Consider the following 17,500-nt stretch of genomic DNA (forward strand, 5'->3'; position numbering starts at 1 on the left):
AATTTTCTTTATTTATAGTAATAGCTCTATATTTTCTATGTTGTTTTGGTAAATATTGGAGAATAGAGTAAAGTGAAATCACAAACTGTGGTGCATTATTGAAGGGCATGCATTGTGAAGATTTGGGGCTATATTCTAGTTCAGTGTGTTGGGTGGGAATATAGGGCATGTGGGGCCCCATCCTAGACTTTTGCCCAGGGCCCAGAATCACTAAGACCACCCCTTATTGTGAATGCGCAGGCTTCGTTTAAAATGAACATTTAAAGTGGTGATTTCACTACTAATCATGTTGGGGGTGGGGAGCTGTGAGGGCTGTTATAAATATATTGTTTGTTCAGTTCTGACATGCACAACAACAACAAAACAACAGCATGCATTTTAAGGCCATTTTCCCTGCTAGAGCGGGGGTTAGCCTTGCGGTCCCCATGACAATCTTCTCCATTTTGCCCTATTTTCTGCATCTCTCCTTGTTAACCCCCTTGCCCGCATTTCTTCTTCCACCATCTTTAGCCAAGTCTTTCTCGGTCTTCCCCGTCCTCTACTTCCTTCTACATTCATTTCCATCACTCTTCTCAACCAGTCACTTTCATCCTTCCTCAACACATGACCAAACCATGTCAACCTGGTCCTCTTCACAGCATCACTCACAGGCTCTATTCCCATCATCTTTCGCAATTCATCATTTGTCTTCCTCTCTCTCAACGATACTCCGCACATCCACCGAACCATTCGCATTTCCACCCTTTCCAGCCTTCGTTGCTGCTCTACGTTCATTACCCATGTCTCGCTCCCATAAATCATAACACTTCTCACACATGCAGCATACACCTTTCCGTTCAGCTTCAACGACACTCCCCTCCTCATCAGCATGCCACTCAGTTCCCGAAACTTCTTCCATGCACATCTCACTCTAGCAACCATTGCCGAGTCTTATCCACCTTCTCCATTCAGCATGTCTCCGAGGTAGCAAAATGTTTTCACACCTTCCAGCTTCACGCCGTCTCCAAGATACAACTCAACATTTCCTCCATCTGCAACTCCCTCTGTGCACACCTTACATTTCAATGTAACTGCCACACTGGTTAATGACCCTCTCAGACCACGGCATTTTTGATGAACCCACTCAGCGCACATTGTACATTGAATGAAGTTCACTCCCACACCCTTCCTGCACACAGCACATGGCCACTTCCCAGTTCTTTCCACCTCACCACATGCTTTACCACTTGCCATCACCTTCGTCTTTCCGATATTCACCTTCAGACCTTTTGTCTCCATACATTCCTTCCACTTGTTCATCTTTTCCTTCAGTCCATCCATACTTTCCGCAATCAACACCAGATCATCTGCATACAACAACTCCCACGGTAAAACCGCCTTTACGTTCTGAGCCAGCACCTCCATCACAGCTACAAATAGTAGTGGACTTAGTACCGACCGCTGATGCACTCCCACCTTCACCTCAAACTCACCACTGTTCCCGTCCTTCGTCCTTACAGCTGTGCGCGCTCTTTTGTACATTGCCATCACTACTCTGATCAACCATTCCTCCACTCCTAACTTCCTCAATGCCCATGTCAATATTTCGTGTGGAACTCTATCGAATGTTTTCTCCAGATCAGCAAACCCAAGAAACAATTTCTTTCTCTTCTCCATGTACTCCTCATGCAACTGCCTCACAATAAAGAGCGTGTCTGTCGTTCCTCTTCCTGGCATAAATACAAACTGCATTTCGTCGATCTTCACCTTCTTCCTTATCCTCCTCTCCAACACCCTTTCCAATACCTTCATTCCATGCTCCAATAACTTTATCGCTCGGTACGAGCCACACTCCAGAGGGTCACCTTTCCGATATAGAGGGAAGGATGATAGTTCTGACTATCATCAAGTTCTGACATGCACAAGAGAATTTATATCAGATTTTTGCATCTATTGCTAAAAGGAGAAGTGTTTGTGTGTGTGTGTGTGTGTGTGTGTGTGTGTGTGTGTGTGTGTGTGTGCGCGCATGTGTGTGCATGTGTGTGCGTGTGTGTGTGTGTGTGTGTGTGTGTGCACGTGTGCATGCAACTGCTGCCGCTCATTTGTATTAACAGGAAGTGTTCGGAACTCAAAATGTCTTATCCACAGATATTTCTCGTCTATTTGTGATTCCAATTTGCATCCAGGAACAGAAAAATTATGATTAACCATTTTTAAATTGCCACTCTTTTGTCTAAATGCTGAAAATTTTGTTTAAAAGATGATTTGAATTCCAGATTTAGCACTAGCAACAGCAGGTTAAAAGTGCTCAGCAAGCAGAACCGAGTCATTGAAAACGCACACACAGTGCACACAGTGCACACTCGAATGGCCTAGTTAGCATTCGTACGCCATTTTGAAAATCCTGTATTGACTTTCAGTGCAACCCTGAATTGAAACTCTGGCAACCCCTTACCAACAGCAGACCAGTGGTCCAATGGCAGATCATGTCACAACGCTGGGAGAAGTACCATGATGAATGAATGAATGAATGATCATTTTAAGGCCATTATTCCCCGCTAGAGCGGGGGTTAGTTAGCCTTGTATGACACAATCATGGTTCCCTGTTTGCCCCATGACAATCATGGTTCCCTGTTTGAGGCAATGTTTTTATGGCCGGATGCCCTTCCTGACGCCAACCCTTAGTCACCTCTTACGATGCGCAGGGATACAGTGTACCTATTCTAAATTGGGGTACACACAGGGATCATTCATTCCAGCAAGCTGGTACTCAATTTGCCGACCTCGGAAGGATGAGGGGCTGAGTCAACCCCACTGGCATTAATTCAGCGATCGACCGGGATTCAAACTCAGGATCCTAAGATCCCAAGCCGTCACCCTAACCACTAAGCCAACACCAGGCTGCTGGGAGAAGTACCGGTAGTCGTAATACTGTATAGTAAGATAAGTTTTAGTAACAACAACACCAACAATAACAACAAACAAACAAACCAACAACCAACATGAAAAATCACTCATAGAGTGACACTTGGCAAAACAGAACAAAGTAGAATGGCACTCAGTAGAGCATCCTTTTGACCTCAAAAATAATTAGTGCTTGAATTCAGTGACCTGATATGAAAATCGTCTTCAAAGTTTCAGTTAATCGGATGAAAATTGACAATTTTAGAAATTTGGCCTATGTTGACCTTTTGGCCTATGTTGACCTAAAATAGTTGGTGGTTGGTTTCAGTAAACTGATGTGTAAATCCTATTCAAATTTCAAGTCAATTGGATGAAAATTTAGGATTTTAGAAATTTAAAATTGTTGTTGACCTTTGGCCTATGTTGACCTTTTGGCCTATCCTGATCTTAAAAAATAGTTGGTGGTTGAATTCAGTTAGCCGATATGTAAATTATTTTCACATTTCAAGTCAATCGGATGAAAATTGAGGATTTTAGAAATTAAAAAAAAGTGGTTGACCGTTGGCCTTTGTTGACCTTTTGGCCTATGCTGATCTCAAAAATAGTTGGTGGTTGAATTCATTAAGCTGATATGTAAATCCTATTCAAATTTCAAATCAATCGGATGAAAATTGAGGATTTTAGCAATTTGAAAAAAGTGGTTGACCTTTGGCCTATCTTGACCTTTTGGCCTACGCTTATCTCAAAATAGTTGGTGGTTGAATTCAGTTACTTGATGTGTAAATCCTCTTCAAATTTCAAGTCAATTTAATGAAAATTGAGGATTTTAGAAGTTCAAAAAAGAGTGGTTGACCTTTGGCCTATGTTGACCTTTTGGCCTAAGCTGATCTCAAAAATAGTTGGTGGTTGAATTCACTAAGCTGATATGTAAATCCTATTCAAATTTCAAGTCAATCGGATAAAAGTTGAGGATTTTAGAAATTCAAAAAAAGTGGTTGACCTTTGGCCTATGTTTACCTTTTGGTCGAAGCTGATCTCAAAAATAGTTGGTGGTTGAATTCAGTTAGTTGATATGTAAATCCTATTCAAATTTAAAGTCAATCGGATTAAAATTGAGGAATTACCACGAACTCCACCATTTGATAAAGTTTCGTGATGATCGGTTTAAAATTGTGACCTTTTGTATAGGCAAGTATAAGTGAGCGGACAGACAAACAAACATACACACACACACACACACACACACACACACACACTCACACACACACACACACACACACACACACACACACACACACACACACACACACACACACACAAACCGGAGTGATCAACATACTTGCAAAAAAAAAAATAATAATAATTTTGCCAGGTAATAAATCTCTCATGTTGCAGAAGAAAACACCATTTCCTTCCGTTCACCACGTTAGAAAAAATACTTTTCAACTGATTACCGATAAATCAAGTTATTGTCTATCGACGTGAGTGGTTCAGTTGACAAGACAAGAAAGGCTATTTCAATGCTTCAAGGAAGAGACTTAAACAAATTGATTAATCCTTGTGAAAAAGAGCTTTGTCTATACTGTGTACCACTCATGTTTCAATAAGTGAAGGTTTTGTCTGGAAAAGGTGTTGTTCCTGTTGTTGGGATGTGCAAGTAGGATTGTAGTCTGGGCTTGGTGCTATTTGTCCTCGGCTTAAATTGCCTTGTCCTGGAACACATTTTCCGGAGTGAGAAAATGTTGCAGGAAGATGGATATTTATAGGTTCATGTATGTGTTACGTAAAATGGATACCGAGAGCTTTTGTTGCAGAAGGAATATTATATTATCGAAGAATAGATTTGACAATTCGAAATCAAAAATTGGTTTATTTTTATCGGTTATTTGTTAAGCTTTGTGTTCGCTTAAGTTCAAGCCCCTGTTGCACCGTTAACATGACACCAGGTGGGTTGACTCTGCCTGTCATCATTCTGAGGTTGGCAAAATGAGTGCCAGCGTACTGGTAACAGTGGCACGGCTGTGCTTCCAGAAAATGATGCAACCAGCAGCCACAGGTTGCATATGAAACAACAACAACAACAATAATAGTTATTTGTTTTCTCTCTCAAGCTCCAGCAATCCTTTTTGCAAATAACCATCACATGCATTTTGTCCGATCATAGCACAGAATATTTAACGTCCACCAACAATCAACGCTGACAAACGGGCCCTCCGACCTATACCATCCATCCGATGGACCTGCGCACTCCTTGATGCATCACCCTGAATGTGAAACACCAGGGTGAGCGTTTATAGCTTAGTCAGGATCCAGACACAGGCCAGAGAGCTCAAAGACGAATGCGCATACTTTAAGCTATCCTGCCAGCTAACTAGTTTACTACAGTATAAACATGCACAACACCATAATGGTCTTGGCTTCCTGTTTAAACTTTATTTATAGGTTTGGCTACAGATGATATCACGACTTACAGATGCAATCTCTGTGGGGGTATTTCTTCTTAACTGGCATCATATTTATTTTGACTGAGATGAGAAAACATTTTATTCAAGGGAAGAAAAACAAGAAAAGCTTGAAAACGTTGAGGTCGCAGGAGTTCTCCAACTGCAGCAAATGGAGAACTTTTATATCGTAACAGAAAATAGATTAAGGCCGAAAGATAACTTTAACCACAGTATGCCATTCAGCTTCACGCAGCAGTTTCTGAACACCCTACGAACATCAGCACCACAATTACTGCAGTTTCTCCATTGACAAAAAACACCTTTGCATTACTGTAGTGCAACTGAAGAAGAAGAAGAAGAAGAAGAGGCTCACCTTCTTTCTGCTCACCTTCTGCTCAAAGAAGACTTTCTGCTCACCTTCACTCCTTCATTCCTCTTTTCTCCCGCCTCTGGAACAAACTCCCTCACTCTCTTCAATCCCACTCCACCCTCCAGGTCTTTAAAACAGCTGTTCACCACCATCTCTTATCCTCCCCCATCAAAAACCTTGATCTTTTCTACCCCCGCTAATTTCGGTCCCCTTGTGTTTTATACCTCTCCCCCCCCCCCTCCCCCTCCCACGCCTCCTGCCCCCAAGCCCCCTCCCTCCCATACTTCTCCCTGCTCTCAAATGTTGCGGTTGTGTGCTTCCCCTTCTCTCCCCATCTTGTCTTCCGCTCCCTCTTTTTATATATTTTGTTTGTCTGGTTGATTTGTTTGTGAAATAAATGTCAGCTCTTTCACGAGCCTCGATTCAGTATACAAAAAAAAAAAGAGGGGTATTCTGGGGTGTGGTGATCTAATGCGTGCTGGATATAGTTCTGAACGCAACATGTTGTGGTCTGCGCCGCAATCATCTTGGTAAGACCAGATCGATGGCTTGGTCTTCATACTATGCTCGAGTAAACTTTATACCTATACTCTATACGATTCAATAACTAATATTTTAATTGTTTGTGTGCCTCGGACTTGTGTGAATCAATTTTAATAAAGCCTCACTTCTGTGAACGATGTATTGATTGAATTCCATTCCAAAAAACGCTTTCAAAACCGAAACTTTTAATGACAAAGCTAAAACATAAACTTTAGCCCAAAGACCAAAGTACACAGTAAAGCCTAAAAAAATACACATGCACCTTGACCCAAATACAAAAATGCCTGATCATACAGCACCTGGTGTTGGGCTAGCGGCTAGGGTGCTGGCTTAGGATCCAAGGATCCTGGGTTCAAATCCCAGTCGATTGCTGAATTAACGCCAGGGGGGTTGACTCAGCCTGCTCATCCTTCCGAGGTCGGCTAATTGAGTACCAGTTCACTGGTAATTCCCTGTTTGTCGTTAAAGGCAGCAAAAAGGGTTGGTGTCAGGAAGGGCATCCGGCCGTAAAACATTGCTTCAAAAAGGGGACCGAAAAACAACAACAACCACGGTTCCCGAAAAAGGCCAACCCCTGCTTTGCGGGGAAAAATGGCCTCTAAAGGTGGTTATTTTGTTTATATACAGCAAATCCTCGTATCCTGGCCCGAACGCCAAAACGCATGCTTGTATTTGCCTTACTCGCTCTTTTGCTATTGATAAACGCCAGTGACAAGTCTCAGGTCTACAAGAGGTTGCCTCGCTGTTGTTGGGGTTGTTCTTGCCGATCGATTTTTGAAATGCGCATCCATTGGTCGGACAGATGCCGGACCATGCTCACATCTGCCGCTTGACTTTACCCACCATAGCACCAAGACAAAATGACGGTAATCAAGTGTTACATGATAGAAATTACCAAAATTTTTAAATAACTATTGATAACTATACTTTCATTGGCATAACATGTACTTTAAAAATAGCATTATGTAATTCTTGAACGGCCCCATATTGGGGTTAACATCCGTGATCGTGTGACCAATCAGCTCGTTCTGATATAACTGTGGCGGAGACTGACGTGGATAAGAGGTGTTGAGTTAATTTTTTAATAACGCTATAAAATATGTGTTTCCCAATTGTGCTGTTCATCCTTTAAGAGCGCTTTAAATGCACGTTTCCCCATAGGCCCGTTGCCAGATTTTGTTGCAGGTTGTGACCACAGTGTGGCCATTCTTGTTATACAATGAAGCTGTTTTTTCATTGGAACATTACAAACTAGAGAGTTCAAAGATTTATACACCACCCTTATACGCCACCATGTAGCTCATCATCATCATCATCATCATCAGCAATATTTATCTTTGTGGGGCTATTGGCCGCATAATGATGACGGGTTTCACTACGTACCTTTATACAATATTACGCCTATTTTAAAATGCCCAAGTACAGGAAAACTGAAGGTTCTTGGAAGTATTTAGAAGGCGATTTGTGTTCTACAGTGTTCAAGTGTATAATTCAATTTAAATAAGATATATATTGTAAAAGTCGTATAAATAAAATAATTCCGGAAGTTTACCGCCGTTGACACAGTGGCTGTTACACCACCCGATCTAACACGCTGCATTAGTTATTGGTGCCTGTTGTTTGTGTCCTCTGTGACATCCTTAAAAACAGTAAGTTTCCTGTTTGGAATGATTTTCAATTTTCTTTGACTTGCAGACAGGCAGAGAGACTAAAAGAATATCTCACTCCTCCCAGCACATGCACGGCCAGGATGAATTCAGAGACAAAGTACTGTAAAACGGCAAACTTGTCTTCGTATTCGTGTTCCGAGGCTCGTGGGAAAGCTAGTACACCGACTAGGTAAGGATGTAACAGGACAAAGGGAACAGTAGATAGAGGGGGGGAAACACCAACAGCAGAATTGTTCCTCAGTGGTTCTTCAACATAAACTGATATGATGGACAGACAGACACGAACCAATTGCTTAACCTCGCTTTTTGTTTCGCGCGGGTAAATATTAAGTCTGTGCATTTCCGGCCTAATGCCGAAGTGAACGGTCATACGAAGCTTGTCAAACGAATCCACATGCACCTCGGTCCGAAGGCCAAAGGTTGTGGCTTAGTGTCCACGCAGGTTAACTCTACATGACATTAGGGGTATTTTTACAAATGGGGGAGAGCACCTCGACCAATCAGAATTCACAAATACCGAGAGATATCTCTGCAAAGGAGGTTCAAGTTCAAGGAGGCACCTTCAAGTGTCATCATCAAGACAAAATATGCTTAGAATACAAAGCTTGAGATGACGTAAAATTCTAGAAATGTTGACCATGCGCCAAGATTCGCTGACTTTCCCAATTTAATTACGTCATTAATGAAGCATTAATTTAGTTTTTGTCTCACATATTTACTGGAATACAAGTGTTTGACGATTATGTTGGTCCTTTTAGTAAGTTGAAGTACTGAATTGAAATTGCTGTTAACATAGTGTATTTTATTGTAATTATAGAAAACTTTATGGAAATTGAAACATAACAGGTCATCTTCCTCTTCTTATTCTTCTTCCTCTCTTCTACTTCTTCTTCTTCTTCGGTATGCAGCACAAACTTGTGGGGTAGCATCATTAGCTGAGGGTGAGGCTGCGCTGCTGATACAATGCCCTCTGTAGGTCAGGGAAGGAATTTGTTCAGGGTGCCGGCGATAGCTCACCTACTCTTCGCAAAGGAGCCAGAGGTGGGGATCTTCATCCTCCACCAACAAATGCTGGCAGATGGGTCACCCAGTTTAACGTCCATCCGAGGGACGGCTACACATTGATAAATCACCCTGCCTGTGAAACAATGAAGTATATGTATATGTGTGTATGTGTGTATGTGTGTGTGGATATATATATATATATATATATATACATAGTTTGATTGTGCACAAACATTTTGGCACATTCCCACAACTGCAGAGGTTTGTATTATTCCCATAATTGAGTAATGATCGCATTAATTGAGTAAAATGAAATCTTAAAACATAGTTGTCTACGAATTACATAGGCTACATGTTTGATTGCAATATTCAGAGTAAATGTACTGAAGGTAGGTAGGTGCTTTAACACCTGTGTTGTCCATATTTGGTGTTGTTACATCTCAACAATGTGGTGTCATGGATTGAATGAATTTTGTAAGATTTGATGTAATTTGTCTTCCAGATATTATGCGAGTTAATTCCACATTGTAGAGATATGTGGGCAAACCTACAAGTTGTGACATTCGTTGTGTTATCATCTGTGGCCAAACTTATAAATAATTATTCGACGGATTATTTTGTTCTACCAAAGACTTGACATGGGTATTCGGTTGGGGGAAGATCTTTAAGAATTTGGCTTTAAATTGGAGAAACCCAAAGTGGAGGCACCATGTCATCTTTTAAATGGATTGTTGTCCACAGTGATGTACAAACGGCAATTGGCGGACATTGTCCGATGTACTACAATGTCACTGATTATTCTCTGATTAGTTGTTCTTTTCTGAGCTTCATGTACTCACACTGCCAGGAGCTACCCAGCCAGCAAGTCCAGCTGGGGCCCGTATGAGTCCTATGTGGGCTAACTTGTGGGTCCATTGTGTGTCCCCTACGTATGCCCCAGCTGGATTTGTCCAAAGGCTCCACCCGGGGGCCAACGGTGTTTCCCACGTGGGCAGTGCATGGGCTTTTTGTGGGCTACCCCACATATAGGCTGGACATGGGATTTGCATGGGTTATACATGGATTTTTCCTGGGCCTCAGATGAATGTAAATGGGGTGTAAATCAATCCTGCATTCGCTACGACATCACATCTGCTTTACTGTCAATAGAAATATCGAATTGAGTGTATTTCTACAGAGGTTTTTGGTTAAAGTGATCTTAAAGAACATCCTAACATGGATCTGTCAAAACAAGCTGATAATGGGAAATACCTTAATAATTCATGGTGTTCCTGTGGTATTTGAAATGTCTTGGAACATCTTGCTGTGGTATTCCTGCTTCCAGAATACCAAGGTGTGAACCTCTGAAAGTTTGACGAAGATAAGATCCGTTCACCCATCCTTGAGAAAAATGGTGACACACACACACACACACACACACACACACACACAAACATCAACACGTTAAAAAACTGTTGTTGAACTGGTCTCGATGACACATTGGCTGCTAGCTGCTGCTGCCATTTTTTAAAACTTCTGAAACTAACATTGGCTTGGCCCACCTGGGACCCACATAGGGCCCAGTTGAAAGCCCACTCAAAGGCCAGTGTTCAGCCCCCATAACCGACGAAAACCCATGTGGGCCCCAGCCAGCTTTGTAAGGTGGGATATGACGTCAAGGAGTGTCGTTCTAGTTGTAGAATGACATCGGCAGCCCAGATGTGGAACCCAGTTTAAAAACTCACCCAGAACCCAAGCCCACCTTAGCCCACCCAAACCACCTATTTCCCAGCTGTACATGTTGGTTGGGTAGTGCTCACCACATCATCGTGAGACCGTAAAGACGAGTCTGGAGTCCTATCGACGAGCAGTTTTACAGTAACTTTTGGTAGTTGAGTAACTTATTTTGTATTGTTTACGGTCATTATTTGGATGTGTGTTCCATAATCTGCTGATGGCTCATTGAAGCCTACCTTGCGGACATGGGATATTGATGTTGTTGAAACGTGTTCCAAATAATGATCTGGAATGTTCTTGCTTCGTGGTAGAAGATTTTTTCAAATTCACACGAGAAATTATGGCTTCGTTTCAGACGTCATCAATCCCCTATTGTTACACCTGCATGAGATATGCTTTTTAAGGTGGAAAGGACAGGACAATGGGGGTGTTTGACCATAATCATTCAGAACGACCTGTAAGTGTAACGAGTGAACCACAATGAGTGTACTCCGAGAATCACACGCAGACCACAGCATGTGCGGCAGGTAGATTGCATCAGGTGGGGGCAGGTGGAGGGCACCCTGGTTTCTCGTTTTCTGTGCTTTTGCCGTGCTGCGGACTCGTATCGCTATATAAATCCGTTTGCGAAGTGCGGCTGGGAGGGGAAAGTTTTGCCGTGCTGCTGCCGAGTTCTTGCCAGACTGATAAATGTCCCTCGCCCAGCATGTGGGCAACGAGGCTGATTGGCAGCGCAGGGAGCCGGACCCGTGGCCGCTGTCCCCCGTTCGCACTCGTACTCTATCTGGCCGGAGTTCCGCCGTGATTTAGGGCGCCAGGAACCCCCTTTGATGTGCCCTGCGACGGACGGCCGGAGGGCCGCGGCCCATCTCGCGCTCCCCGCTGGCGTGCCGTGAGCGGCCGGCAGATGGGTGGCCTGTCGGGCTCCTCCGTGAGCGCCTTTTTCCCACATGAATCAGCGGTCGGTGTAGGGAGGTAGCCACGCCCCCCTGCCTCAGCGCCTCGTGTCCGCGCGAGCTGCGACAAGTCGTGGGGGCGGAGCCTGGATGCGGAATGCGGCGCATGGGGGGCGGAGTCGAACGCCAAAGCAATTATTGATAAAGCAAGAGAGAGAGAGAGAGACGGACGGAGAGAGGAGACGTGCGATCGGTGCGCGCATTAGATAACGCCTGAAGCTCTAGTCGGCGGAGTATGGCTGCGGCTTTCTGTTAACGGTTTAACAACGCTTCGCCGGGACCAAGCCTTCCCGATTAGCAAGAGGGAGGGGCCCGGCTTGCTGCGCATCTTTGAACTTGGACTTCCTGTGGGAGTATAAAACGTGCGAGGGATCGAAGAAGGGACAAAAAAATCCTGGAGACGAGGATCGCGGAGGAGGAACGGCGGAGTGTATTTTGAAGTGCTGATGTCACGGAGTGCGGCGTCGGAGGAGCGAGCTGGGTTCGCTTTGAGTTCAGCGGGCAGGGCTTGTGTGAAGAGCGAGTCTTTGTGCACGGGCCGGGTGCAGGAAGTGGGCCGGACGGAGATCGGCGCGGCCCCTCCGGGCGAGCACCGCAGCGCGTTTTGCGCATATTCCGTGTCCCGCCGCAGACCCTTTGTTTGGTGCTGACAACTTGGTGCACCGAGAGATCGTCGCGGCACGTGTGCGGAAACCCTCGCGGGGTCTTCATGACGGGCGTCTGATTCCTCCCCTTTCCCCGCAGGGCGGAATGCCCCGACGGGCGAGCCGTGCGCCGGACCGGGCCGGGGGGCCGAGGCGACAGCGCTGAGCACCGTCCCGTCCCGTCCTCGTTTTAACCTCTTCGTCCGCTGGTGCCGAAACCGAGCCGCGATGTACGACTGTATGCTCGAGGCGCTGAGCCTGGGGCCGAGGCCGGTCCGCGAGGGTCCGACGACCCCTCCGGTGTCTACGGCCTGCGTCCTGCGGGCCTCCGCCTTCCCAGCGGGGGTACCACCCGTCCTGGCACCATGGAGCGACTGGGCAGTGGTGGCTCCCGCTTGTGGGCTCCAGCGCCGGCCGGCCCCGCTCGACAGCCCTTGTGAGTGCCGAGCGATGCGCTAACCCTCGCAGGGGGCGATGACCTTCGGTGCACGGAGCGTGCGGCGCGACCTTACCGTGTGTCTCCGTGCGTTAACTCCTATTTGGTCTTTTCGCAACTTGTCAGCCATTCTTACTAAAGTGAACTAATTGATTATTTGCAATATCGGAAGCAGGCTCTGCAGTGTCTACCTTTGGTGGTATTTTACCTGCATCACACCGTCCTTTGTAACTCGTTATTCCTAATAATAAATCCTCCTGCACTTCCATGTATCCAATGTAAAACTCACCCTGCTTGTGTTTACCGCGCAATGGTAGCTATTCTTGGTGTGTCTTGGTATTTAAAGATTCGCATCATCACGTGGTATCTCGGAATAGTGAAAGTTTAAAATTTTTTTTTTTTTACATTTATTACTAACAAAACGAACGAATTACAGATCGGAGAACACAAGGATTAACTGGAATAAAGCAATGGAGCTCATGATGGGACTGGGTCAATGGATGACGTAACAAATTTGTAAACACGACATACCAATCACAGGGGTTTATGGTCAGAAGACGTAGAGAAACATGTACAACTACAACGGCACTTGGTAGAGCACGTACCTCCACAAGGTTGACCAGGCTACATTTTGCATCCCACTGATAGGCTGGATCTGGATTCGGAGCTCTACCAACATCCAATCGCCTTGTCACCTTTATCAACTCGTCCACCAAGTTACGTCACAAGTCATCCACAACTTTTTGAAATATCATGCTATATTTCGTTTTTGGCCCCATCACTCAATGTTGAAGAACCACTTTAAAAATTAAAAAAAAATTGTTGTATCCGGATCCATATTCGGATCTTCACCAACATCGATTTGATTCGTCTTGTCACGCACACAACCGTCCACCAAGTTTCGTCCGAATCCGTCCATAACTTATTGAGATATCGTGATTCTGTATAGTTTTTATCCTTGTTACTCGGTGATGAAGAATCATTTAGAATTTCTCGGATCCAGATCCAGATCCGGATCTTCACCAAAATCGAATCATTTTGTCCTTGTCACTTACCCAACCTCTCCACCAAATTTCGTACGAATCCATCCATACCTTTTTTTTCAGATATCCTGCTCACACACAGACAGACATCGGTGGCGAAGGTAACTAGACGGGTACTCGGTATACCGCATACCTCCACCAGGCTGAATAGTTTACGTTTTGTATTCCGCCGAAAGGTTGGATCTGGATTCGGACCCGAACCAAAATCTAATCGGTTTATTCTTGCTGCCTACCCAACTCGTCCACCAAGTTTTGTCATAACTCGTCCACAACTTTTTGAGATCTCATGCTGTATATCGTTTTTGGCCCCATCTCTCAATGGTGAAGAATCACTTGCAAAAATAGAAAATTATCAGATCCGGTTCTTCACCAAAATGGAATCGATTTGTCTTTGCCACACACCCAACCTGTCCACCACGTTTCGTCCGAATCCGTCCACAACTTTTTGAGATATCCTCAAAAAAATGTGATTTTTCTCATGAGAAAAAATTTGAGATATTCTCAAATTTCTCATGTAGTTTCAAAAAAAAACTTTAATAATTATTTGATTTCTAATGAAGAACGGATACTAGGATTGTCCAGCAGATAGTGGGGGTACACATGGTTTCGGATCTGGCCCGTTTATTTGCAAATTTTTCCCTGCAAATGTACGAGTGTGATTAAGTCTAGAACCTGAGCAGGAATAAACAAACAACATTCTCCAACAGATTATTCCTGCAAATGTACGAGTGTGATTAAGTCTAGAACCTGAGCAGGAATAAACTAACAACATTATCCAACAGATTATTCCTGCAAATGTACCAGTGTGATTAAGTCTAGAACCTGAGCAGGAATAAATTAACAACATTCTCCAACAGATTATTCCTGCAAATGTACCAGTGTGATTAAGTCTAGAACCTGAGCAGGAATAAACTAACAACATTCTCCAACAGATTATTCCTGCAAATGTACCAGTGTGATTAAGTCTAGAACCTGAGCAGGAATAAATTAACAACATTCTCCAACAGATTATTCCTGCAAATGTACCAGTGTGATTAGGTCTAGAACCTGAGCAGGAATAAATTAACATTCTCCAACAGATTATTCCTGCAAATGTACCAGTGTGATTAAGTCTAGAACCTGAGCAGGAATAAACTAACAACATTCTCCAACAGATTATTCCTGCAAATGTACGAGTGTGATTAAGTCTAGAACCTGAGCAGGAATAAACTAACAACATTCTCCAACAGATTATTCCTGCAAATGTACGAGTGTGATTAAGTCTAGAACCTGAGCAGGAATAAATTAACAACATTCTCCAACAGATTATTCCTGCAAATGTACCAGTGTGATTAAGTCTAGAACCTGAGCAGGAATAAACTAACAACATTCTCCAACAGATTATTCCTGCAAATGTACGAGTGTGATTAAGTCTAGAACCTGAGCAGGAATAAACTAACAACATTCTCCAACAGATTATTCCTGCAAATGTACGAGTGTGATTAAGTCTAGAACCTGAGCAGGAATAAATTAACAACATTTTCCAACAGATTATTCCTGCAAATGTACCAGTGTGATTAAGTCTAGAACCTGAGCAGGAATAAATTAACAACATGCTCCAACAGATTATTCCTGCAAATGTACCAGTGTGATTAAGTCTAGAACCTGAGCAGGAATAAACTAACAACATTCTCCAACAGATTATTCCTCCAAATGTACGAGTGTGATTAGGTCTAGAACCTGAGCAGGAATAAACTAACAACATTCTCCAACAGATTATTCCTGCAAATGTACCAGTGTGATTAAGTCTAGAACCTGAGCAGGAATAAACTAACAACATTCTCCAACAGATTATTCCTGCAAATGTACCAGTGTGATTAAGTCTAGAACCTGAGCAGGAATAAATTAACAACATGCTCCAACAGATTATTCCTGCAAATGTACCAGTGTGATTAAGTCTAGAACCTGAGCAGGAATAAACTAACAACATTCTCCAACAGATTATTCCTGCAAATGTACGAGTGTGATTAAGTCTAGAACCTGAGCAGGAATAAACTAACAACATTCTCCAACAGATTATTCCTGCAAATGTACGAGTGTGATTAGGTCTAGAACCTGAGCAGGAATAAACTAACAACATTCTCCAACAGATTATTCCTGCAAATGTACGAGTGTGATTAAGTCTAGAACCTGAGCAGGAATAAATTAACAACATTCTCCAACAGATTGTTCCTGCAAATGTACCAGTGTGATTAAGTCTAGAACCTGAGCAGGAATAAACTAACAACATTCTCCAACAGATTATTCCTGCAAATGTACGAGTGTGATTAGGTCTAGAACCTGAACAGGAATAAACTAACAACATTCTCCAACAGATTGTTCCTGCAAATGTACGAGTGTGATTAGGTCTAGAACCTGAACAGGAATAAACTAACAACATTCTCCAACAGATTATTCCTGCAAATGTACCAGTGTGATTAAGTCTAGAACCTGAACAGGAATAAACTAACAACATTCTCCAACAGATTATTCCTGCAAATGTACGAGTGTGATTAGTTCTAGAACCTGAACAGGAATAAACTAACAACATTCTCCAACAGATTATTCCTGCAAATGTACCAGTGTGATTAAGTCTAGAACCTGAGCAGGAATAAACTAACAACATTCTCCAACAGATTATTCCTGCAAATGTACGAGTGTGATTAGGTCTAGAACCTGAACAGGAATAAACTAACAACATTCTCCAACAGATTATTCCTGCAAATGTACCAGTGTGATTAAGTCTAGAACCTGAGCAGGAATAAACTAACAACATTCTCCAACAGATTATTCCTGCAAATGTACGAGTGTGATTAAGTCTAGAACCTGAGCAGGAATAAACTAACAACATTCTCCAACAGATTATTCCTGCAAATGTACGAGTGTGATTAAGTCTAGAACCTGAGCAGGAATAAATTAACAACATTTTCCAACAGATTATTCCTGCAAATGTACCAGTGTGATTAAGTCTAGAACCTGAGCAGGAATAAATTAACAACATGCTCCAACAGATTATTCCTGCAAATGTACCAGTGTGATTAAGTCTAGAACCTGAGCAGGAATAAACTAACAACATTCTCCAACAGATTATTCCTCCAAATGTACGAGTGTGATTAGGTCTAGAACCTGAGCAGGAATAAACTAACAACATTCTCCAACAGATTATTCCTGCAAATGTACCAGTGTGATTAAGTCTAGAACCTGAGCAGGAATAAACTAACAACATTCTCCAACAGATTATTCCTGCAAATGTACGAGTGTGATTAGGTCTAGAACCTGAACAGGAATAAACTAACAACATTCTCCAACAGATTATTCCTGCAAATGTACCAGTGTGATTAAGTCTAGAACCTGAGCAGGAATAAACTAACAACATTCTCCAACAGATTATTCCTGCAAATGTACGAGTGTGATTAGGTCTAGAACCTGAACAGGAATAAACTAACAACATTCTCCAACAGATTATTCCTGCAAATGTACCAGTGTGATTAAGTCTAGAACCTGAGCAGGAATAAACTAACAACATTCTCCAACAGATTATTCCTGCAAATGTACGAGTGTGATTAAGTCTAGAACCTGAGCAGGAATAAACTAACAACATTCTCCAACAGATTATTCCTGCAAATGTACGAGTGTGATTAAGTCTAGAACCTGAGCAGGAATAAATTAACAACATTTTCCAACAGATTATTCCTGCAAATGTACGAGTGTGATTAAGTCTAGAACCTGAGCAGGAATAAACTAACAACATTCTCCAACAGATTATTCCTGC

The 17,500-nt window shown here is 43.0% G+C and overlaps 1 protein-coding gene and 1 long non-coding RNA gene across 4 annotated transcripts in view; one reads left to right on the top strand and one right to left on the bottom strand.

Annotated features, from left to right (window-relative positions):
* The window catches only part of LOC144892961 (uncharacterized), a 30,663-nt gene extending 18,917 nt beyond the window's left edge, over nucleotides 1-11,746 (bottom strand). The window contains exons 1-2 of the long non-coding RNA XR_013624110.1: nucleotides 10,868-11,746; nucleotides 10,167-10,295 (exon numbers count right to left, since the gene is read on the bottom strand). This is a non-coding gene — a long non-coding RNA (uncharacterized LOC144892961). The remainder of the gene's footprint in view (nucleotides 1-10,166; nucleotides 10,296-10,867) is intronic.
* The window catches only part of LOC137431363 (retinoic acid receptor alpha-A), a 279,676-nt gene that overhangs the window by 177,770 nt on the left and 84,406 nt on the right, over nucleotides 1-17,500 (top strand). Inside the window, exon 1 of one of the 3 annotated variants that reach the window (XM_078781935.1) lies at nucleotides 11,899-12,667. The exons of the other annotated variants lie outside the window; for them this stretch is intronic. Coding sequence (XP_078638061.1) covers nucleotides 12,460-12,667 — 208 coding nt within the window. The 5' untranslated portion in view covers nucleotides 11,899-12,459. Of the gene's footprint in view, nucleotides 1-11,898; nucleotides 12,668-17,500 lie in introns of those variants that run through there. 3 annotated transcript variants of the gene reach the window in all.

Source organism: Myxine glutinosa, chromosome 7 (assembly GCF_964187855.1).
Source record: "Myxine glutinosa chromosome 7, kmMyxGlut1.1, whole genome shotgun sequence".
NCBI classification, from domain to species: domain Eukaryota; kingdom Metazoa; phylum Chordata; class Myxini; order Myxiniformes; family Myxinidae; genus Myxine; species Myxine glutinosa.